The 23,742-nt window shown below is 38.7% G+C and overlaps 1 protein-coding gene across 9 annotated transcripts in view; it reads left to right on the forward strand.

Annotated features, from left to right (window-relative positions):
* The window catches only part of Kcc (solute carrier family 12 member kcc), a 78,843-nt gene extending 55,343 nt beyond the window's left edge, over window positions 1–23,500 (forward strand). For 7 of the 9 annotated variants that reach the window (XM_077419869.1, XM_077419867.1, XM_077419874.1 and 4 more), the window contains 12 exons: window positions 10,237–10,334; window positions 12,339–12,599; window positions 12,887–13,072; window positions 13,391–13,626; window positions 13,791–13,972; window positions 14,064–14,225; window positions 14,451–15,889; window positions 16,070–16,177; window positions 16,320–16,376; window positions 17,043–17,398; window positions 17,494–17,633; window positions 17,824–23,500. In XM_077419869.1, coding sequence (XP_077275995.1) covers window positions 10,237–10,334; window positions 12,339–12,599; window positions 12,887–13,072; window positions 13,391–13,626; window positions 13,791–13,972; window positions 14,064–14,225; window positions 14,451–15,889; window positions 16,070–16,177; window positions 16,320–16,376; window positions 17,043–17,398; window positions 17,494–17,633; window positions 17,824–17,915 — 3,317 coding nt within the window. In that variant the 3' untranslated portion in view covers window positions 17,916–23,500. The remainder of the gene's footprint in view (window positions 1–10,236; window positions 10,335–12,338; window positions 12,600–12,886; window positions 13,073–13,390; window positions 13,627–13,790; window positions 13,973–14,063; window positions 14,226–14,450; window positions 15,890–16,069; window positions 16,178–16,319; window positions 16,377–17,042; window positions 17,399–17,493; window positions 17,634–17,823) is intronic. The other 2 variants (XM_077419868.1, XM_077419870.1) reach the window with 2 other exon arrangements.
* Window positions 23,501–23,742: the final 242 nt, after the last annotated feature.

Genomic DNA, 23,742 nt, shown 5'->3' on the forward strand with positions numbered 1-23,742 from the left:
ATACAGACAGACATTCTACTTTATATATAAAGATACTTTTAATAAATTAGGTTACACACACAGGAAAATAACAGAAATAATTTCCTAATTGGGGAACCAATTTTCACAATTGTGAACTTCTTTTCTTCGTGTAAGAGATTCAGTTACTTGCTTGAAACATAGCTAATGACTATGAACAATCCGACGGAGTCTTTCGAATATATATCAATCTCACAGTCTGCATCTGCATCTATTCGTACTTGACCGAGAGTTTCTGTGGCAAAATACGATGGTATTAAATAAAAATAGGAACCGCAAACCGCGCAGCATTGAAATGCGATAGAGTACAAAACCATCAAAAACTTGGTTTATTTACATCCAGTCATCGAAGACACGAGAAGCGAGGAGTTCCAATTTCTATTTTTGATTCTTCTGTCTGTCATGATTACTGTGACGTATTTGGAATCGAGTGACATTGGAAACTTTTCTCTATCGAACGTCTACAAATTGTTGCTCTGATAAAATCGAAGTAAACTAAAGCGTAACAGAGATCCTTTAGGTAGATCTCCAAGAATTGGAGAACGCGTCCACGTTATCTCGTGATAAGACAAATGAGAGCATTCTGAGACACGAGTTAACACGTGACCTTAATAAAATTATCGCGATTATTTTATCCATGACAATCGTGAAAATACTGCCAAAATTGAGTCGCATGAATCTTTGTTCGTAGGAATGCAAATCTTAAACAAGAATTGATATTTTTATTATACGCATATCTTTTTTAAATAATAATCGTCTTCTCGGGAGAAAGGGAAATACATACCTTGCAAATAAATTAAATGGAGTTAGTCGGGATTTAACAAATTAGCAAATAAGTTGTAACTTAATAAGTATAAAATTTTATTACACATTTTTGGAACTGTACATTTATAAATTTTATGTGCCATAAGAATGTAGAAAGAAATTGCACATATTGCAAGTGATCGATACCATCGATAAGCGATTGATATCCCAAAGATGCATTCACTCTATGCACTCTATCCACCCGCGATTAAGCAAATCGGATACTACGAATACGGATTGACGTAAACCGTTTTGCGGCGCACTCCTCCATGATTTACGCGTCCGTCCAACCATTGACACGCCTATATGTATGTAAGTCATGATTGATCTGTTGAGCGGCACACGATGATATGCGTCGATCTCTTCCACTTACGGTTCGTTCTGTAAACATGCGTCGGTTTACATACAGACGAGTTAATGCGATCATCGGGGCATTTTTAGCGAAAAATACTTCACGTTTCACCGTGGCCGAGTTAAAGGGGAGGATCATCACAAGTTACGCATCATTGAGTTCTGCAGTGGACGCTTTATCTCTTTTGCCCGGGGACTATGCGAAGAAAATTTTTTAGATATTTCTGTAAGTCATTTATGCGGATTTGCTCTCTTTCTCTCTCTGTCTCTCATTTATGTATAAATGCTTTAGAAACGAATAATTAAAGCAATTAAAATAATATGAAGTAATTAAATTGAATATCTGTTGAGGGGCGAGATGATTGAGTTAGGATCCTCAACTGAAACTGATGTTTTTTGAGAGAGAAAGAAAAAGATAAATTCCACTTTCAAATGAATTCGGAGTCTCTAAAAGTGTGTCGAGATCGATCTTGTTGGCTTGACGAATCCGAGTTTTGCGAAAATTGAAGTGGCCGCGGTTTACAAGCGTTCCTTGCCAGGATAAGTGACCGCCCATGTGTGCACGTCCAGCGGCTATCGGCGGTCCTGTTGACACACAATTTCTCGATTGACGCGCGTTGCAGCGTCAGATCGGATCCTGCGGCGTCAACCTCAGTGCGGTCATGCATCGGGAAATTACGTCGACATAGCGTCGGCGCGCTCAAGCGGGCGGTTGCGCTTCCGCGTGAAATTCACGCTTCGCTCGTTCGTAATTGCCGATTATTTAAATTTCGTTGGATCTCCGACTCTGTCTCCCGGTATACTTTCGATCTGACAAACTTTCCGAGGATAATCCGCAGCTGTCCTCGATAATTTCGGAGAACTCGCGAGATGTAACTCTAATTGTAAGTTAATCCTAAGAGCTATAATACAATTTGAGCTAAAGGCACCAAGTTGTTAGGTTTCGGAATAAAAGTTTTAACCTCTACTTATTTAATCTAAATTTTTTAAAAATTAAAAGAACAAAAATTAGAATTATATCTACTAAAAGAAGTTTATTATAAAGAACAATTTCGAGAAAGAAAGATTCTTAATAAGGCTGTTAGCGCTAAAATTCCTTTATACCAAAAACGGAGAATTTAATTGCTGTCATGAGAATTTAACGTTAAACGTCTACGAAGCGGGTTTAACTCAATTCGTCGTCGACTTTGTGATTTACGAGCAGTCAAAGCCAAGGCGAGATAAGTGACGCGCATTAAAGATAGTCGCAAACTCTGCCGATCGTTAACTATGTTATTGTTTACACAGTTTTATCACTCATTTATTATCATTTTGTTCGTTGCGCCAAGATTAAAGATCGTCGATCGATGCATAGTAAGTTCTTTAGCTTTTAATGGTCATACGTAGATTAAAAAAACAGCACATTATAACGTAACTCCGTTATTGGATTATTTATGGACGTCAATAATAGGATGCCCGTAAAATGGGTGATGTAAAACACTTTTTTTATTGCAAAACGTAAGATTAAGAAATAATAGAAACACGACAAAAATATTTTGCTAATGTTATTCTGTTACATTATTGCTAATGATTATTGATATAAAATTATAAATTGACCATGATTAATGGACGTGTTATACAATCGACTTGAAGATGCAATTTATCGTATAGTATAATGCATAAATCTTATCATGGTCGGTACATCTTACCCCGAAGTGTACACAACGTTGAAACACGCAATGTCGCACGTACGAGCGAATGCACACGTGCCACCGGAACGTAAATCGATGACCAATAATCGCCAGCCGCCGCCCACTCGATAAAATACTATATCGCGTGCGGTAATTGCCATAAGTTTGAAATATGAAATTCAATTCGGCTGCCGCCGTCGCCGTCTCCGCCGAAATGCACCCACGCCTATTTAACTTTATTTATACGAGCGTCGGGAAATAGAATTTATGAAATCGAAACGTAGATAGACGCGCTCGTAATTCCGGGTTCGTGCCGACCGTGTTGAACGAAATTTTCCGCCTGAGAAATGGAATTTATAAAAAAATTCGAGAAAAATTGAGATGTCCGTACATTTTATTTTCATAAAACTATCTCCGATTCTGAATTTATGAATGTTCTTTGTTCTTCGAATTTCTGATCTCTCTTGATTTTAAATCGAATTTTTAGACGCGTGCTGGGTATTTCCTCATCTTTCAAGCCGCTAAATATAAATCACAAATTATACTTACGGTTACTGCAATTTATTTTAGCTTTTAAATTTTGTGGAAGATGATAATTCTACTTTATTGGGACTCGCGGAAGAGAGTGGAATAAATTGGTGAAAGGTGAATCGCTCTCTTGGAATATTTAACGAACACAATTACGTCGATTGCGAGTTTCGAGAGGACATCTCTTGAAGAAAAATTACGAAAGATAACGTATCGCTCTTAATTAACGTCGCTAATGCATTAGTCTGATTTTCCAGATCCTCGTTTAGGTCATTGAAGTGTATCTAGTGAGATCCGAACGGATTTTGCGCATTGACGCGTGCATAATTACATGCTAGTTCAATTGCAAATAACGGATATGGCTATCAAACCTCACCAGGGGCCACCATTAGTATTTTTACAGAGAAAACCATTTGTACGAGAATTTTGCACAGAAGAATTTTCTGTTTGAAATGTCATACTGTCATACATAGATATCATCAATAAAAATCTGAATGCGTCGCCAACGCAGAATCGTTTGCAAAATGCTCCTTTTGTGCTGAATGCGTTCGAATAGCGTTCCGTATGGCGGAAAAGAGATAAAGCTGTTACGCGATACTTTTACGGAAATACGATAACATCGATATACGGTGTATTTTCTGAGATAAAAGACGCGCGTTTTCGTGTATTGCTTTATCACGGAGAAGGGCTATCTCGCTGGCGACGTAAACCGATCTGTCTTCACCAGACACCGTCGTCTAGTGTTATCGTCGGTGCATCCAAGCCGTTAATTTTTGCTAGGGTATACAAAAAGCAAATTGCAGTTTCGACTTTCGTGAGGCGATGCATTATTCCAGGCTCAATTACAAAGCTATAATGAAACAACCTTTATATTAGAGAAGTTACGTTAGGGAGAAATAGACTTGTGCTTTTATAAAGTACTTAACTGATGAAATGGTAATGTTAATGACAGTGATTAATTGATGATGGTGTAAGTGAATCTTCAGTTATTTAAAAGTTTATATAATAGAGAAACAAATATTACATATATAAGTTTGAAGCGTTTTCGAAGAAAAGAAAATTTGATATTTGAAAGATCGATACTATTTGACATTCAAAAGATGACGCGACACACAAATCACAGACGGATAGAGACTTGTATAATAGAAAATGCGGTTTTGCATAATGCAATCAAGAGAACAGCTTCGAAAGCGAGGATCATTTTGTATCGAGGTATCATCAGCTTTGGTGGGCGATTGAAGTTCGATTCTTGTTAATTCTCCTCACGAGATTGTCCCAAATTTGCTAGCGTTTGGCAAATGGCGCGCGTGCAAGCACAAAGAGGAGTTTGTATTTTCCAAGCACGACGCTCGCGTCCCGCTCCAGTTCCTTACGCGGCTTTCTTGCACAGCTATATCGCCTCTGTCGCGACAACGAGCTGCTCCACTTTTGCGACCATTAAATTTCGTCATTTTCCACGTTCTTACCGTTGTATTTATTAACCTGTTTGTTGCTAAATTTTGGAATTTAAATATTTGCGAGAGACTTTTCATTTATTTTTTACATATCTTAAATCCGTATGTTGAAAAATCATAGCATTGTTAAAGATGGTAGTCCCGATATTGGAACATCTGGAAATCATAGCATTAGAATTACAATTTAGTGAAATTTATAGTTTAAAAGTGATCTACTTATTTTACTGTAATTTAGCAAAAAATTTAGCAAAAAGAGGGAAAATGTTACAGATTAATTTTAAAAAGAACCGAATAAATTACGAAAATTTAAAACTGTATAAAAACTTTATAATCACTTTGCATAAGACTTACCTAACTATTGATTTATTTATTTTAATTTAGAGAAATTTTATAATATTAGGATTTGAATATTAAATCGATTAAATGTTAAGATTACGATAACTAAAGAATATGATAATAATAATAATAATAATAAACTTTATTAACGGGTAATAAACCCTTTAGCGTGCAAAGAGAAAATAAAAACAAGAACAATAAAATTAAATTAAATTTTTACAACATAATATGGAGAACATACAGGTTACAAGAGTAGACGAGAAAGTTTTTGTTTAAAAGTTGATACAGAGCCATCAAAAAAGTCAACACTATTGGAGAAATTACTTGCGGATATTATTAGCCTATTTACACAAGAATTTGCGCTACACAAAGTACGGTGATACCCGAGGTGGAAGATGGAGTACTGTCTTAATTCTCTAGTCGGAATGTTAAAATGGATACGTTTCAACAAATCCGGACAATCAGTAGAGTGATTGAGAAGCTTAAAAATAAATGTAAGATCAAAGGTTAGTCTCCTACTTTCTAACGATAGCAGATTTAATCTATGATGAAACGAGCGGAATATGATACGGAAAATCGAGTCTTCGAATAAGGTCGGAGATGCAAGATCTTTTACGAACCTCTTATAAATTTTTGCCGCAAAAGAAATTTTATTAAAGCAATTTGCGAAGCCTATAAATCATCGTAATAGGACGTCAACCGAGCAACCCCTGATATTGACAATCGCTGGAAGGTTTATGATCCTACGGTCGTCATTTGTCCGCGCATTCTGCAGGTTACAGCCCCATCAATGAAATATTACGATTATCATTACTCGGTCTAGGGAGACCAGCTCGCTTATGACCGAGTCACGAAGCATTAAGAATAATTCTTACTCTGTTTGCCTCCGATCGATTATCGAGATCGATTCTTCGATCGGGAATAATAACCGGACGCTTTGTTCGCCAATTAGCTTCACGCCCATGCTACACGTGAATCTATATGTGTCTACGTACGAGCGAGACGCATAGAGGCGTGCAAATGACCCTCGATCATAATTATTCGAACGTGTTCGGGACACGTGCGAGAGAGTAAATCTAGAAATTATACCGAATAATCGCGAAATATTTGGCGCAGTCAACACAGATCTGTATGGCCGTATTGTACAGATAACGGTAATATTCATTATTTAATTTTAATGGGTGCTTTTTTATTTCTACAATTTTAATAGACTGATATATAGTTTTAAAGGTATAAAAAAATTGAATAAAATTTTATATACGGCGACTTGTTCTTTATTGAGCATCTGTTTCTCTGTATTAGAGACGTTAAAGCTTTTATGTAGGGGAACATCCTATGTAAGAGACCGCCAGGAAATATTCCCGAAAGAGAACTCCATTTTACGTGACAGCGATATCATATCTCTTTACATTTTTCGCTCGTGGCGTTGCAGTATCCGTCCAAAGAAATGTAGTTCGATCGGGGACACGTGTATTTATTTGCGATATATTTTTCCTTATCGCGTTTGCCCACAGAAAGATGACATTTCTCTTGTTTCCTTCTCTCTTTTCCCTTCTCTTCTTTCGCCTTTCCTCTAGCTCTTTCTCTCTATATCTATCTCCCTTTTCTCTTGCTCGTTCACTCCGTCCTTTTGCTTTGACCGTCGTAGCAGAAAATTCTTTAACATAGAAGTACCATAACCGAACTTCTTTTTTTATTAAACGAATGGACTTTTTTTTTAAATTAATGCAGCCACGCGTCACACGAACTCCGCGCCAAGTCTCTTTTGCCGGTAAAAAAAAATCATGTTTTATTCTCGTACACACACACACAAATGGAAAAGCCTTTAAATAGATTAAAAAACGGCAAAAGCGGAAATAACGCGATTTGAAGTATTACATACGTAATTATTATATCGCGGAGCCGATATTCGCGTAAAGACGCTTCTTTTTTAATATTAGCTTGAACTGAAATATTGAGATTCGATTACGGTCTATATTGGATAACGATATTGAGCTCTTAACATATCGCGCGATATTAATATCGACATTTGAATAACTAGGTGCCTAATAAGCCGCACACTACCCAATATTCCGTTTAAATAATGAAGATGTGAGTCTAATTCCTGTCCACTCAAATACTCGAAATATCGGAAGGGAAGGAAAATAAAGGAGACGTTAACGATATTAATGCGGAAAAGTGAAACATTACGAATCATGCTTTCGCTGCACATTTCTCTTTTGATGTTCATCCGCGATGCGCCGCGCTTTATAAAGAGGCGAAAACGGATCGCGCGCGGCATTCCGTGCGCGTCAAAATTTACCTCTCGATCACGTTCGCTCTCACGGGAGCGGATTCCGATCGAAATCGTTGGGCCACGGCGAGATTCCGACGGAGTTATCCCGAGAATCGTCATAGGCGCGGAATTTACGAACAAAGTGCGGTCTCGGACAATGTTACAAGACAGCATCAAAGACAGAGGATGCTGCGGGAAGGGAGAAATCCGACGCGAGGGATCGAGATAAAAAGATCAACATAATGTAACTAAGTTAATAGACAACAGCCAAGAAGCATCCCACAAGAATTGAGACACACGCCGCGGCTCTCAGCCTTTTCTCTCGGATATGCGTCAGCCTTCTGTATTATTTTACTTATCTGTGCCTTCCTTTTTCTTTCTCTCTCTCGACTATCTTCGACTATATTTACTTCTTCCAACTTCCGACACGTACACAGAGAAGCCTTGGCATTGCATCGCACGCGAAACCATCGACCTACTTCGCGTAGTCCTATTGCTCGTCGTTTTCCTGCCATTTCTACATTTTTCCGTTACGTTACACCGTCGATAAAACCAGCGGAAATCGTGCGAGATAAAGTGCGGTGATTCAGAACATGGATGGGACAATATTTCTAATGGTGAAATTTATTCGCCGATAAACCCACCGCTAAACATTAAAAGATGAATATCCATGTTAATGGACGTTAATAAACGGATATTCAATTATCTTCTTTTCGTCAATTTCCACCAGTAATATATCCGCTTAATTATTAGATTTTGTGACGATCAAAAATAATTGAAGATCATGCAACTTTATTAGTGAAAACTAATATCGTTCTACTTAACCGAAGATTTCAATTATTTTGCCCTTACAGGGCAAGATGGTGCATTTTCGATATAGGTGAGATTATAGTCGTGCATAACTTGATTTTCCAGCCATTAGGCGCGTACGTATACCCGCGCTATAAATATTTCTATATAAATATATATTTCCGATGTCACGGTGTAATTATAAAAGATATCGAACGTCAGTTCCCACAGATTTAGCACTTAATACTTAATTCACGGAACGAGCGGGCGATCTGGGGAAACTACCGACTATAAGTGCGACTATAAATGCTTCGGCCAAGAGCTATTGCTTTGTTTACGTCCATCGCGTAACATCTATCGCGTAATGTCCATCGCGTAACGTATTTTACTGGCGGCGTTATTCGTCCGTTTCGCAAGTAGATTAAGAGCGAAATTTGCGGCTCTGATATGTCACGCTGAAGCTCTTCAAGTAGACGGGGTATAAAAGAGGAACCTTCTCTCATGACTACCAAGTGAAGAGGTGCACGCCCGCCTCCTCGTCGTGCAACGTAAGAATGGTTGCATAATCCGCTTCGCTATCCTCTCATTCTTCCTCTCGCGCTCTCCCAACTTCATCCTTCACGTTCATCCTTTCAAGATTTCTTCATTAAACAATTGCTTACCTAAATGTTGTCATTTTCCTAAACTACAAAACTTTACGAAGGCACAATATTTATTTATACATTTTTATCAGAGGTTTCATATATTATTTCGCTAATTTGTATCATTTGATAAAGCTCTGAAAATAAGTATATTGCTATATTGCTCGAATTTATTTGTATCTTAAAAATATCATTTCGCGAATCTCTTTCATTTTTACAGCTTATAATACCCCAAATATTGTGGATGCACGTTTTTAAAAAGACTTAAAATAGAATTGACTTCTCCGGGACACAATTAATCAAAGAATTCTGTATTCGAGTAATGCGGTTTCTCCGTGCTGGATATCTCTCCGCTGGAATGAACATCTTGATGGAAATACCAAGAGAGAGGGTCGAGATTCGCTGAGAGAGACGAATGGGCCGAGAGGCTGGAGCTCTCCTCACGAGACCGACTCTGAATTCGCGTTGATAAAAATTCTGTCAGGTCGATTAACGATCGTACGTGCCAGTTGGAACGTTGCCATTTGTATCGCGGGATCCTACGTTGGGAGTTAGCCCTGTAACGGTATCGTAGCGTCGTTAGATCCTCGCCAGTCCTCGGCTTTCTTCTCGCGTATGAAATACGTGGGAAAGAAGCGAATGCGGAAAAATAAAGGACGTCTGAGTAACGCAAGGGAAATCATACGTGCATGAAATACAATTTGCTTTTCAAAGATTGAAAACCCTTTAAATACTGAATTCTAAGCATAGATATGAATTATTAAAAATTTATTTATAATTTATTCTTACCTTTACCCTAATTTTACCTTTTTATGTAATATTCTTTTTACTAATTTATAAAAATTTTTGTATCGTTGTTACTGCAGATTTCCGCGCAATGATACACATATATATACATTACAGAAGCGTTTATTAATTATGTAATATTTAACAAGTAGCAGCGTATGGAAACATTTAATATTACGAAAACATATTTATCGATGCGTTTATTAATTATGTAATATTTAACAAGTAGCAGCGTATGGAAACATTTAATATTACGAAAACATATTTATCGATATATATTTTTCAAATTATTCGCAAAACGAATTGAGAATAAACGAGGAAAATTAGGATTGAATGAAAATATAGAAAATTATAAAGACGGTTCTTATAATTATTAGATCGATGATTAAATTCTTTCTCTATATACAAATTCCCTTTCGCAAAAAGACGCTAAGTTTCTTGAGAACATGCTTAATATGCCGTTATCAATGGAGTCTTCAAGGTATATTTTTCCCGGTAGTTAATACACAATTCCTCTCTTAAAGAACTTCCGAACCCAGACAAAACGGTGAATAATTAATTACCCGTTCTTTTCTTGCTTTCAGGCGATGGAGGCGGCGCAGGCGGAGATGGCGATCCTATTGTCAGCAGTACCAATTCCGAGAAGAAGTCAGGATATGAGACTAATCTGTATCTCTACAGTGTAAGTACAATAAAAGTCTGACGAATCACATCCTATAAGTTATATTTTTAAATGCACTTACTTTATATTAAAAAATTCAACGCATATGTTTGTGGAAGAGAGAGAATTTCTTAAATTACTTTATCGAAAAAGGAATGAGAATGGATAATCTGATTCATTAACTTTTAATGTCTATGTCGTCTTCATTAATCATTTGCTTATCCGCTAAATTCTTCGAAGGGATTATCTACTTCGATGCAAATAATAAAGTCACTCTGTAATAATTATCATACCGTATAATTATAAAATGCGCAATTTACAAGCGGAACTTATCTTGTTAAAAATTATTTATCGTAAAGTTAAGAAGATTAATCTTTTTTTCATTATAAAATTATACTTTTATACGAAAGCTTCAGCTATCGATTGCAGTTTCTTCAATAGTGTCTTGCATTTTGAAGCTCTAAGGAAACAGGACGGAATTTTGACCGCTAAGAATCCTTTCTGAATTGCTGTTCTTTCATATAACGAAAGTTAAGCCGCTCACTCGGGAGCTAAGTCTGTCCTCCCTTACTCTCTTGACTCTCTTGTCATTGTCCCTCCTTGCAGTTTTAACGAAGGTCTCTACTACTTCTCTAACTATAAGAAAGCGGCCGAATCTTCCGCGTGGCCCAGTTTCCTTATCTTTCTGATTTCGTTTAAAACTACGAGCCATTATCGAACTATGAATCTCGCGCGAAGCGAGTATTGTGTCCTATTCTTCCATCGAATCCGATAATTCGTTCCATGGGCGACTTTAACTCTATCGACACTCTCGTATTTCTCGTTCGACTCGATCGAACAGCAATTGAAGATAAACCTGAGAGGCGTACAAGTAATAGCGGTAAATTTTTATTGCGCGTGTAAATTTTGTCGAAATAATTCTAGAGAAAAAGAATTATAATATTACCCTTAAAAAAGCGATAAATATAGAGCAAATGCAATTTCAAAAAGCAGTTTAGACACTTATAATTAAATAGCAATTATTATTTTGTTTATTCTACGAACCTAAGAAGTTTTATCAAAATCAGAGAAAAAGGAAAGAGTAAATTTATGGATTTCATTCGTCAAATCACAGCTTTAACTGAAAATCAATATAACTGTTTATACTATTAAATAGCAGATATGCGAAGATAAAAGAAGAAATTGAAAAAATGCGTTACGTATATATTCTTTTAAAAGGAAAGAAGTGGATTAAAGATAAAAGAAATGCGTTGTAATTTCTTGAAGAATATCGCCGTGTGTTAAAGGATCTTGTTAGCTCGCGTTCTCCAATTTTTATTACATTTGATATAAAGAGATCTGTTTTCTGTGTGATGTGCAAGCGGATGCCCGATGTGAAAAGTAGTCGTCGCGAAATTAGATCGACAACGTGTAATATCGTCGCAACGAGATTGCAGCACGAACTTACATGACAAAGGACTAACAATTTCCATAAAAGCGTCCCGGCGGACGGAGTTACGCGACACTTTCCCGCAAAAGTTTGTCAATAAAATTGCAAATGAGGTTGTGACGTCCCTTTCGGCATAATAACGAATCTTATATACGGAAAATTATGGGATTATAACGGGCGAGGGTCGCGCCGAAGGAATAAGCATGCGAGTGATACGAGTCGATTACTGGTCGGACGAACCATTAATCTCGGGATTGTTTCGTATTCTGTACGACAGCGAAGTCTATACGCGACTAGATAAAAATAGGAAAAGTGTCTATATGTATATATAGCTGGATAAAAGTACGTGATCGGACAGCAACTTGTAAATATCAAGTCTATATCCTTTAAATTTCGGAAAGTTTATTCGAACTGTCGATTTTAACGGAACGTAAATCGAAAATTTGCATTATAGTTCTAGCTGCAGAGAAATTCTTCTTGATAAAAAAACTTTGCGTTCTTTAAACTATTACAAGAGAAGAAATGTTCAGAGTGAAAAACGATATTTCACCTTCGAATCCCGTCGGACAGAGAAAAATCAAGATAAATCCTTGCAGGAGGAGATGGAGGACCGGCCGCGGATCTCAACGTTGCTCAACAGCTTGTCCAACTATAGCAACACCATCCCTGCGGCAACCGACCCGGACAAACCAGCTCCGGCCGCGGGGGGTGGAGCGCGAATGGGTACCCTCATAGGTGTCTACTTGCCGTGTATCCAGAATATCTTTGGCGTGATCCTCTTTATCCGGCTGACATGGGTAGTCGGTACGGCCGGCGCCATTCAGGGATTCTTCATCGTGCTTTGCTGCTGTTGCGTGGTGAGTATTCGTATATTCTACCGAATATAACTACATGACCGAAATCTCAAGCATACATCGTGCGTAAAAATGTGAAGATTTAAAAACGAAATCTAGAAATGCGATAAGATACAATAAAGGGAACCAAGTGTCAATGGCAGATTTTTTAGTCTGAGAAATCGACTTTTTTTAAATCAAGATATCGAGTCAGTATTTTAGTTTAAAACGACCGAAGATGGATAGTTTCTCGCGAATTAAACTTTGAGGAATATAAACTGGTTGCAAACAGCTATTTTTTGTGCGCGCAGACGATGTTGACGGCGATCAGTATGAGTGCCATCGCTACCAACGGCGTAGTGCCGGCCGGCGGTTCCTACTTTATGATCTCGAGAAGCTTAGGCCCGGAATTCGGCGGCGCAGTGGGTATGTTGTTTTACACTGGTACCACCTTGGCCGCCGCGATGTACATCATCGGTGCCGTCGAGATCGTCCTCGTAAGTATCGATTTGTTAACGATGTTACATTAATAAGAGCATCCCTAATCAATTGATCGCGATAATTGACTTATACTTCGAAATAGAAGTTAAAGTATCGCAGTGTATCATAGCCGTTAAGATCAATAATTAAGGATTATCGCGCTGTGATTAATTATGCGACGCTTGTAAAGTATCTGATATACGTAAAGGATACGATGTCAATTGTACGTGAAATATTACGGCAGATTTTAACATAATTCTGTAGAAATTTCTGTAATGGTTCAAAGGGACTTGCTTTTCTCTCTCTCTCATTGGATTTACGATATTTCTGCGTAGACTTACATGGCGCCGTCACTCAGCATATTCGGCGACTTTACGAAAGATGCCAACATTATGTACAACAACTTCCGAGTATACGGCACCCTTTTGCTGATGGTAATGGGCACGATTGTCTTTGTGGGCGTGAAGTTCGTTAACAAGTTCGCCACCGTCGCACTGGCCTGCGTCATTTTATCCATCATCGCTGTTTACGTGGGGCTCTTCGTAAACGTTAACGGCAACGAAACTCTGAAGTACTAAACTAATTTACGACACTAATTTTCGCATTATGTAGTCATTATATGAATACCGTTGCAATTAATGCTGCGACGATAAATGATTATAATTATCGCGAAAGATAAACGAAGAAGCTGAAAGAAGATGGAACGCTTTAAAGAATCGAGATTTTGTATTTTAGATTGTGCATACTCGGCAGAAGGCTATTAAAGGACATCAACGTTTTAAACGATTGCAATAAAAATTACGGCGGTGCTTTGCATAATATTTACTGTAACGGTACGAGTTGCGATCAGTATTATCTCAAGAACAATCTTACTATTGTGAACGGTATCCGTGGCTTGGCGAGTGGCGTGTTTCTAGGTGAGATTATAATTATATCATTAAAGAAATAATACCAATGAATATCAGTATAACATAGAAATATGGAATACACTCTGTGTTTTCTATGTAGAGAACATATGGGACAGTTACCAAGAGGAGGGTCAATTAATCACTTACGGACACGATCCGAAAGACATGGATGTCCTGTCGGGATCGAGCTTTAACCAGGTCCAAGTCGATCTCACCACGACCTTCACTATTCTCGTCGGTATATTCTTCCCTTCTGTGACGGGTAAGCAAACAGACATTTTTAGCAACGTTATATTCATCTTTTTGTTATGATATCAATCTTATCAATATACTTATTAATTTATGTTTTAAATAATTTTGCTATAGTTGTACTTTATTTTTATTTCATGTAATTTTATATGCATACTTATTTGAATACTATTTTTAATGAAGTATTTATTTCAATTAAATATAATAATAAGAAATTAACGACTGCTAAAATGTGCAGGTATTATGGCGGGCTCCAATCGATCCGGTGACTTGGCTGACGCTCAGAAATCCATTCCGATCGGCACGATCTGCGCGATCTTGACGACCTCCACCGTTTATCTATCCAGCGTTCTCCTGTTCGCCGGGACCGTTGACAATCTGCTGCTACGCGACAAATTCGGTCAGAGTATCGGCGGCAAGCTGGTGGTGGCGAATATGGCATGGCCGAATCAGTGGGTGATCCTGATCGGTTCGTTCCTATCCACTTTGGGAGCCGGCCTTCAATCTTTGACAGGAGCGCCGCGACTGCTGCAGGCGATCGCCAAGGATGGTATCATTCCCTTCCTGACGCCATTTGCTACCAGCTCCAGTCGAGGCGAACCTACTCGTGCTTTGATGCTCACTGTGTTGATCTGCCAGGGCGGTATCCTACTTGGCAACGTGGACTACCTGGCGCCGTTGCTGTCCATGTTCTTCCTTATGTGCTACGGCTTCGTTAACCTCGCCTGCGCGCTGCAGACCCTACTACGCACGCCAAACTGGCGGCCGCGCTTCAAATACTACCACTGGAGCCTGTCGTTCCTCGGCCTGGCTCTCTGCATCGCGATCATGTTTATGACCAGCTGGTACTACGCACTGCTGGCGATGGGTATGGCCGGCCTCATCTACAAGTATATCGAGTATCGCGGTGCCGAGAAGGAATGGGGCGACGGTATTAGTGGTCTGGCGCTGTCTGCTGCTAGATATTCGCTGCTCAGGCTCGAGGAGGGACCACCGCACACGAAGAACTGGCGTCCGCAAATCCTGATCCTCGCCAAACTTACCGATGACTTGGTGCCTAAATATCGCAAGCTCTTTGCTTTCACCAGTCAGCTCAAGGCCGGCAAGGGTCTCACCATTAGCGTCAGCTGCATCGCCGGTGACTTCACACAGAACTCCGGCGAAGCGTTGGCGGCCAAACAGAGCCTCAAAAAGACTGCGGCGGAAGAGAGAGTGAAGGGCTTCGTTGATGTTCTTGTTGCGAAGAATGTCGTCGAAGGGCTGAGCTCGCTGATACAAAACACCGGGCTTGGCGGATTGAAACCGAATACAGTGATACTGGGTTGGCCGTACGGCTGGCGGCAGTCGGAAGAGGAAAGAACCTGGCGAGTCTTCCTGCAGACCGTAAGGAGTGTCGCGGCCGCGAAAATGGCACTGCTGGTTCCCAAAGGCATAAACTTCTTCCCGGACTCTAGCGAGAAGATAATCGGCAATATTGACGTCTGGTGGATCGTGCATGACGGCGGCCTATTGATGCTACTGCCGTTCCTATTGAAGCAACATCGCACCTGGAAGAACTGCAAGATGAGAATCTTTACGGTCGCGCAGATGGAGGATAACTCAATACAGATGAAGAAGGATCTGAAGAAGTTCCTGTACGACCTGAGGATTGAAGCGGAAGTCGAGATTGTCGAAATGGTAATTACATTTTACAATAATCTCGATATAAAGCAAGATTGAATTCTTTATTTCTTTAGAAAATTTCTGTTTTATTTCTTGAAAATGGATAAAATGTGATAAAAATGTTTAACAAAGAAAATGTGCGCGGTTATTTCGATAAATTCATATTTCACGTTATGGTTTTTTTTTTTTTAATAGACGAACACCGACATCTCCGCATACACGTATGAACGCACCTTGATTATGGAACAAAGAAACCAGATGCTGCGCGAGCTACAGTTGAATAAAAAGCAATCATTAGGAGTGGTAAGTGTTGAATTCTAGATTAGGGGGGGGGGGAATTGATTTACTGTAACATATACAGGCATATAATGCTATGTAACCACAAATGGTGACGGTGATACTGATCGGTGTGTGTCTGTTTGTTGCGTGCTCCTCACGGATAAAGGTGCAGACATTGGTGGACTTCAACGAGGTACCTGCCGAGGAAAAATTACCTCTGATGGTTTGTCAGATTACCCTCGGAGTTCCATGTATGCCTTCCTCCCATCATTGCTCCATCATTGCACCGACGATTTTATTGTGTATTCCTCCCTCACGATATCACATAACAATCTCATTCCTATTTCCAATAATATTAAGGTGAAAGAAACTGCCGCGGATCGCAAGTTAATATTTTACAAGTATATATTAAATACTTCAAAGATTACAGCGGAACTTAATTTGAACTAAAAACGTTACATCAAATATTGAAGGCTCGTAAAAATGTATGATTTCTGAAATAAAATAATAAAGGATATAACAATATATTTTGTGAAAATAAATCATAAAAAGCTTGAATATTAACAATTCTCTGCTTTGTGAATTTGAATTTCTAACTTTCGAAATTCACGACCAATTTGACAACAAAAATTTTAGCTATTATATTATATTATTATTATATTACGTTATTAGCGACCATGTTGGTTTGTTTCTTCCTGTCCATCATGATCTCAGGAACTCCCCGCGTCTCTCAGTTTCGGCTTAATTGGCACGATCGCTTACATAGATAGCATTGATTTGATGATCATAGTGCTTTGATGCTAGATTATTAGTTACCTTTCGACTGACTGTCTCCTGCTGTATAGGATAAAGCTTGCTTATTCGCTCAATCGGTTTATACATGATACAGGTGCAGGCGATTGTAGATCACCATCACAACGTGGATCCCAAAGTGCCGACGAAGGTGAGATTCCAGGAGCCGGGTAATCAGAGTACAAACGTGACCGACGATACGAAGCTGATGCAGGAAACCGATCAATCAAATAATAAGGAACCGGATGCTGCCGAGGAGGTAAATGAGAAGGACGAGGCTAAAGAGAACAATGCCGAAGAGACAAAGCTGATCGGTGGCTCGCCTAAGGCGGAGAATAGAGAGAATACGGAGAAGGAGGCGAATGAAGCGAAGGAGGCGAAGGAAGCGGAGGCAAAAGAAAACGACGCCGAGGAAAACAAAAGCGAAAGTCCGAAGAGACCCACGATTACACCGTAAGTACTTTTTTGTATTTGGATTACACTAGTTACAGTTACCTTTCTTGATTTCAACATTGGTCGTTTAATGTTAACAAACAATTCTACAACAGCGACGAGGGTGACGTGAGGCGTATGCATACTTCGTTGAAACTAAACGAGGTAATCCGTAAAATGAGCAGCGAGGCTCAGCTAGTTATTCTTAATCTTCCTGGACCGCCACGGGACACGAAGATGGAGCGTGAATCTAACTGTATCCTTTCGATCACTGTAAATACTACGCTATCAAAAAAAAAAACTGGTTTTTATTACAAAGATACGAATTGTTAGCTATAATCTGATAAGTAGATTTCAAAGTAATCAATTACAGATATGAGGAGAAATATAGTAGATATGAAAAAAATAAAAGAAACCGTTAAACTTCCTTAACCCTCGAAAACTAGATATGGAATTCCTCGAGGTGCTCACTGAAGGCTTGGAAAGAGTATTGATGGTGCGGGGTAGCGGACGGGAGGTGATCACCATCTACTCGTGAACTGAAGCGACGGGAATTGATGCCGTTGCCTTGCGGAAGCAGAGCTCTAGTTTACTTCTCAGTGACCTAAACGACACTACTCTAAGGAATATACTGCTCTTGTGCCATTGTCTGCGCAGCCACTTGCGTCGCGCGCTCTGAAAGTTGTTAAGGAAGAGAGGATGATGATGACGACGACGATGATTGTTCATATCGGACACGGAAGACGAAGTTTCAGCTGAAGCCGACTTATTATGTGGACCGCGACGTGACCGATCGTCGTCTGAACGATGAAGCCAAAAGCGATGATGCCAAAGGTTTTCTTTAAATGAATTTCTGAATGTAGAACGTGCGGGTTTATGTGTCAGATATGTACGCGTCAGGGGGTCACATACGGTAGCGCGGGCTGATTCAGATTCGACAGCCTGTTAAGCTCGGCCGAGCTCGCCGGACAAAGTACACCGTGCACCTCTCGAAAATTGCCGGTACAAAAAATTGTAGCTCAATGAGACCTGAGTTCCAAGTAAACGTCACTTCGATTCAATTTCTTGCAACTGATAGCTAAAAACGTCTGAAACGAAAGGGAGAGAGAGAGAGCAAAAGTAAGAATGACAAAAAAAGGGGGGGAAAATCAAAATTTGGTCCGAGGCTAAGGTCGAAGCATCTACGAAACCACTGCCAGACTACTTTCTAAATGCTTCGCGTTTAACCAAAGACGCGAGAGGCTCATTTTTCTACATGCATTGTCGTTACTAGGGAAAGAATAAGAGTAGTAAGTACGTATATAATTTTATTGCTTGATATAGGTGAATCTAGATGAGTAGCCTAGGATAGCGCCGACTTTTATTATGATTATATATATATGTGTGTATTTGATAATAGAAAACGACGATGACGACGAGTGTGTCGAATATTATTGCATTTCCTTCGGGGATTGACTCTGCTCTTTTTTCCAGTCTCGCGCGGGAATCTCTACGTACGTACACACACACACATAAAGCCTGTTCGTTTTAGCTGAACTTCTTGCACAGTTCATCTTTCCTCTTTTTCTTTTCACATTGGAGAGAAAAAGCGAAAAGATGAACTGTGCAAGAAGTTTGGTTAAAACAAACAGGCCTATATACACGCGCGCGTGCATAACATATATACAGACACACATTCGTGCGCGTTTGTATCGTCTTTAAGGCCTACCGGTCCAAGATGCCACTACCACTTTTAATCGATAACACCAAGTGAAGTTGCAGAATTGTGACGCGAGGAGTGCAACCCGAAAGACTCAATGCCAAAATGCGCGGCAATCCTTACCGAATCTCATCGAAGAGAAACAAAAAAAATATATATATAGCGCTAGCGTATGTAAAGTAATTCTAATCGCATTAAATGTCGTCGTGTGCATGTCACGTTTCGCGCGTAGCCCCGTTTCCGGCCGCGCTTCATTTAGATAGGCCTTCTCTAATATACCTAATTAATCAGCGAGCGCGAAATAATCACGCCGGTAGTCGCTTCTCTCAGTTTCTTCGACATCGTCGACAAAAATCGAAGCGTTTTTATTAAATTATCTCAACGAGACTGTGGTAATTAAATTACATTCTTTGCCGAGAAAGAGGAAAGAAAGATTAATCTGGTCAAGATCATTTTCATCTCTAAAAACAGCCGGAACTGATGTTAATTTTTAGATTATAGATCTGACGCTAATTTTAGCGCCGACATAAAATCGAGAAATTAATTTTATTTAAATCGCTTTTATTCCTGAAACGATCAAACTTTATTTTAATTTTCTGACTATCAAAGCGACGCTCAAAAGTTTATTTAGTGTCGAATAATTCGTTTTTTTGAGCTTTCTTTGACGAGCAAAAATTTCGAAAAAACTGAGAAAGAGATGACTGCGAGACTAGCGTTCAATGTAATATTTATCGACTTAATACTACTTATTCAGTGTCCGTAAGTAAGTTATATTGTGCTAAGAATTATGCGGGATTACGCACCACAACTTGTCAAATTTCTGCAGTTGTTGCAACTAGCGAAACAATCGAATAAATGATGAAATATGTCGTTTGATCGTATATATAGGATGTGTCGAAACTATCGCGTCTTTTCTCGGGCACAGATATTAAAATTTGATTGTTCCCAAAATCAGAAAATTAAAATAGCTTTAACTCGCTAAATTTGGGCAAATTTAATTTTGAGGATTTATACAGATAACGATTTTCGTTTTTTAATTAACTTTTGGATTCTATCAAATATTTAATTACCTAATATATCACTGATAAAAGAATATTTGAAAATTAAATTATTGCAATACAATAATAAATTGAATCTCATTGAATTTTCATTGAAAGTTTGACGTCATTTGAGAGGAAATAAAAGCATGATAGTTTCAGGTGCATTCATATATGTACATTCACATTGTTCATATTGTAAAGTATATATGCACTGTCTTGCAATACTTGTAGCTAGAGAAAAAGAACAATCGTGAAATCTTTGATTATACCGTATGAAAGTGTACCGGATTAAAAAATGGGTGAGCGCGAACGCGATATCGCTGCTGACCCGCTAGTGTAGACAAAGAAGAATATTTACATTTTAATGGGGGAGAAGAGATTCCTATATATATATATCCCACGCGTTGAATTGTTTCACTTTCAAACTCATAACACCGACGCGGATTTGAATCGCGTCGGATATCCTGAAGCAAAAAGAAGGAAAGAGGCGTCGTATCAACGTAGAGTATTTATATTTCACGATTTGATCCTCGACTTCGCGAAACAATCATCGGAAGCGTAGCGAAACACACGTCTCAACACCAGTTCGACGGATATATGCAAGCAATATATATTCACATCGATTGGATCACGACAGACGAGTATCGGAAACAGAGCTGGGTACCTAGAGACTCTAAATGTATAGGAAACATATATATACATATACATTATTATCTGCCTCTCTCCCATCTATATATATATATATATATATGTATGTATATCTCTCTCTCGTCCACAATGTTTACGACATGTACTTCATAATTTTATTACGTTACTTATCGATTGCATATATTTTATGTGTACTTATCTTACTCGATAGGTATTGGCACTGCATAGTTTATACGAGACATGTTGACATTATGAGAAAGTTTATTGCGAATACAAGTCGGACTGTTGTCGGATAAATCGCTATACACATGTTGTACATAAACACGTAGATAAAAGATAAAGGAGGAAGAAGTAAAAAAAAAACGATCGCGTGTTTATCGTAAAGGATTTAAAGAAGAATGTGAAGGAGAGAAAGAGGATAAATGATGAAGAAGGAAATGAGAGTGTCCTTTACACAGATCGAACAGTATTGCAGTATTCTGCTGCCGCTTTAATATTTTACTATGTTGTATTTACTTTAAATGCACAATGACCACATGGCACACAAACGTACGCGTACGTGTGATATCTATATATATAGAATGCATATACATATATTTGGCTGGTGAGAATGAAAACGGTGCGAGGCAAAGATTAGAGAAAACTCTGAGGTGGTCTGGCTGCTCCTTGATCCTTCGCTCTCTTTAGTTTAATAGTGAAATTCGATAGTATGAAGACGACTAACACCGTTTTCATTCTATTCGGCTAATAGTGTGTGTTATCGGCAGCGGTGGAGATGCGACCGGCGTCTGCGGTTTATGTTTACTTTGCGGAAACAGAATGGTACCTGGAACGCATTCGGGATACTCTATCTCCGTTACCAAGAGTAACTCCTTGTAGTTGCATTTGTAGATAGATCGCAAAAGACTGAACAAGCGAGCTGTGGCGAAAAACACAGTGAATCACCGATGCGACCCATTGTGAATAGATAAAGAAAAAATGCGCACAATACTTTGGCTATAAAGGAGTTCCCACTGCTGCAAAATAGAAGATAAGATAGCTATTTCAGGTGGTGAAATAAATGCGAGAGTCGAACCGCGATGCAACTGCGCTCGTCTTACACGTTGATCGACAGAGAGTCCGAATGTTGTGGAGATGATTGTTCTGTTTCCGCGGCATATTTCGAGCAATGATATATAAAGCGCGAGAATATTCTTTCCTCCAGAGAACATGCGAAGTTTCATTCGCGAGACATTCTCGTCTTCGCGGAGTATCCTCGAAATATACCCAGAGTACTCTCCGAAGAATATCTTCTTCGGAGAGAACTCTGTTCCGAACATTCCTGGGGCGCTTTTCTCGCGGTATCGGAGAAAGTTTCTTTGAGAATTATTTTTGTCGCGAATCCTCGAACGTAAATTTCGGGCGACGGAAGTGCAACTCCGGCTATTAATGAGTTGGCATTTGTCGAGGTATAGTGCGGCGTTTTGCGGCGCGTTCCATTTAAAATGGGGCCGCGCTCTGGATTTAAATCACCTCTAGGCTGTGAGATGCGAGTTAAGCAGCGGACAAACTTGCTCGAAACCTCAATCATATGTGTCAAATCAAGTATAAATCTACTTTTAACGTATATCGTATAACCGATTATAAAAAGAAAGAAAGAAAAAAAGAAATCTTTTACCAAAGCTCCTGACGGGAGGTATACACACGACTTACTTCTCACTCAAGAAACTGCGACGATTTCTTTCTGCTCTTGGGACTCGAATAAAGAAAATATATTTATTGACTCCCACACGGGAAAAAGAAAAGAAAAAAAATGAGATATTGATCTAGAGAAATAAAGATGTTATTAAATATACATACAGAGCGGACCTGAGGCGAGAAAATGGGAGTCGCACGGAGAGCGTCCTCGAATTTGAGATAATTTTTCCCTTGACATTATTCTTTCACATTAAGTATTTTACTTTAGATTTGCATAAACGAGTAAGACTTTGTCGCTTGTATTTTTAACATGTAACTTATCGAACGTACTTATTGTTAGTTTCAGTTTTGAATACCTGTGTACTTATGCGGTTGAAGTATTCGTTAAGGAAAATTTAATCCTAAATTCATCGACGCGTCCCTGCTGTATCCTGCCTTTTCTGGTCCATATTATATTATATATATGTATACTATATATGTATACAAGGTGTCTGCAAAGCTTTCTCTTGACAATAGATACCGCAACAGGCAAAATTGAAGAAGTGCGTTTCAGAGAGATAATACGGGAGGTAATCTTGCCGACAAGAACACACGATTTTGAAGTATTAAAACGGTCTCACACGCGTACATTGTATCGATCATATAATTGTATATATTATTTCGCATAGGACGAACGAAACTCGATGTACGACATTCCGTACAGGCTCATCTACGAATTATCGTGCGCTTAAGTTTATTTTTTAATTAACGTTACTTGAATTACGGCGTCGCGAAACGCCGCTCGTAACTGTCGTTAGGAGGAAGTGAAATACGTTTGCGAGACACCCTGTACACACATACGAGATACGAGATAACATATTTGTAGATACAGATTTTAGTCACATCTGGATAGTATATAGAGTCAATACTGTGAAAAAAGCCTGTAACTTACCTACCTATACCCTTTAGATAATAGATGATGACACTTGTAATTGATTTTCGAAAGATAAAGTATATGAATGAACAAATATACTGCGAGAGAGTCGATTAAATAAATAAATAATATACTTACGACCAAAACGTATCGATTTATATCATCGTCATTCTCCGAATCGTAGTCTACTTTCTTATTATATAAAAAAAATGTGTTATATTGTTACCTCTATTATTATCAAGCTATTTTTATATATTTCTATATACGATTATTATTTCACTTATATCCTGTTATTTTATCGCATTAATAATTCGATTTTTCTTTTAAAATACAAAAGTGTATATGTTAGACACACGTAAATAGAGTCATAAAGATATATCGTTTATAA

Source organism: Temnothorax americanus, unplaced genomic scaffold, assembly GCF_048541705.1.
Source record: "Temnothorax americanus isolate GAGA-0224 unplaced genomic scaffold, ASM4854170v1 Scaffold6, whole genome shotgun sequence".
Lineage (NCBI taxonomy): Eukaryota > Metazoa > Arthropoda > Insecta > Hymenoptera > Formicidae > Temnothorax > Temnothorax americanus.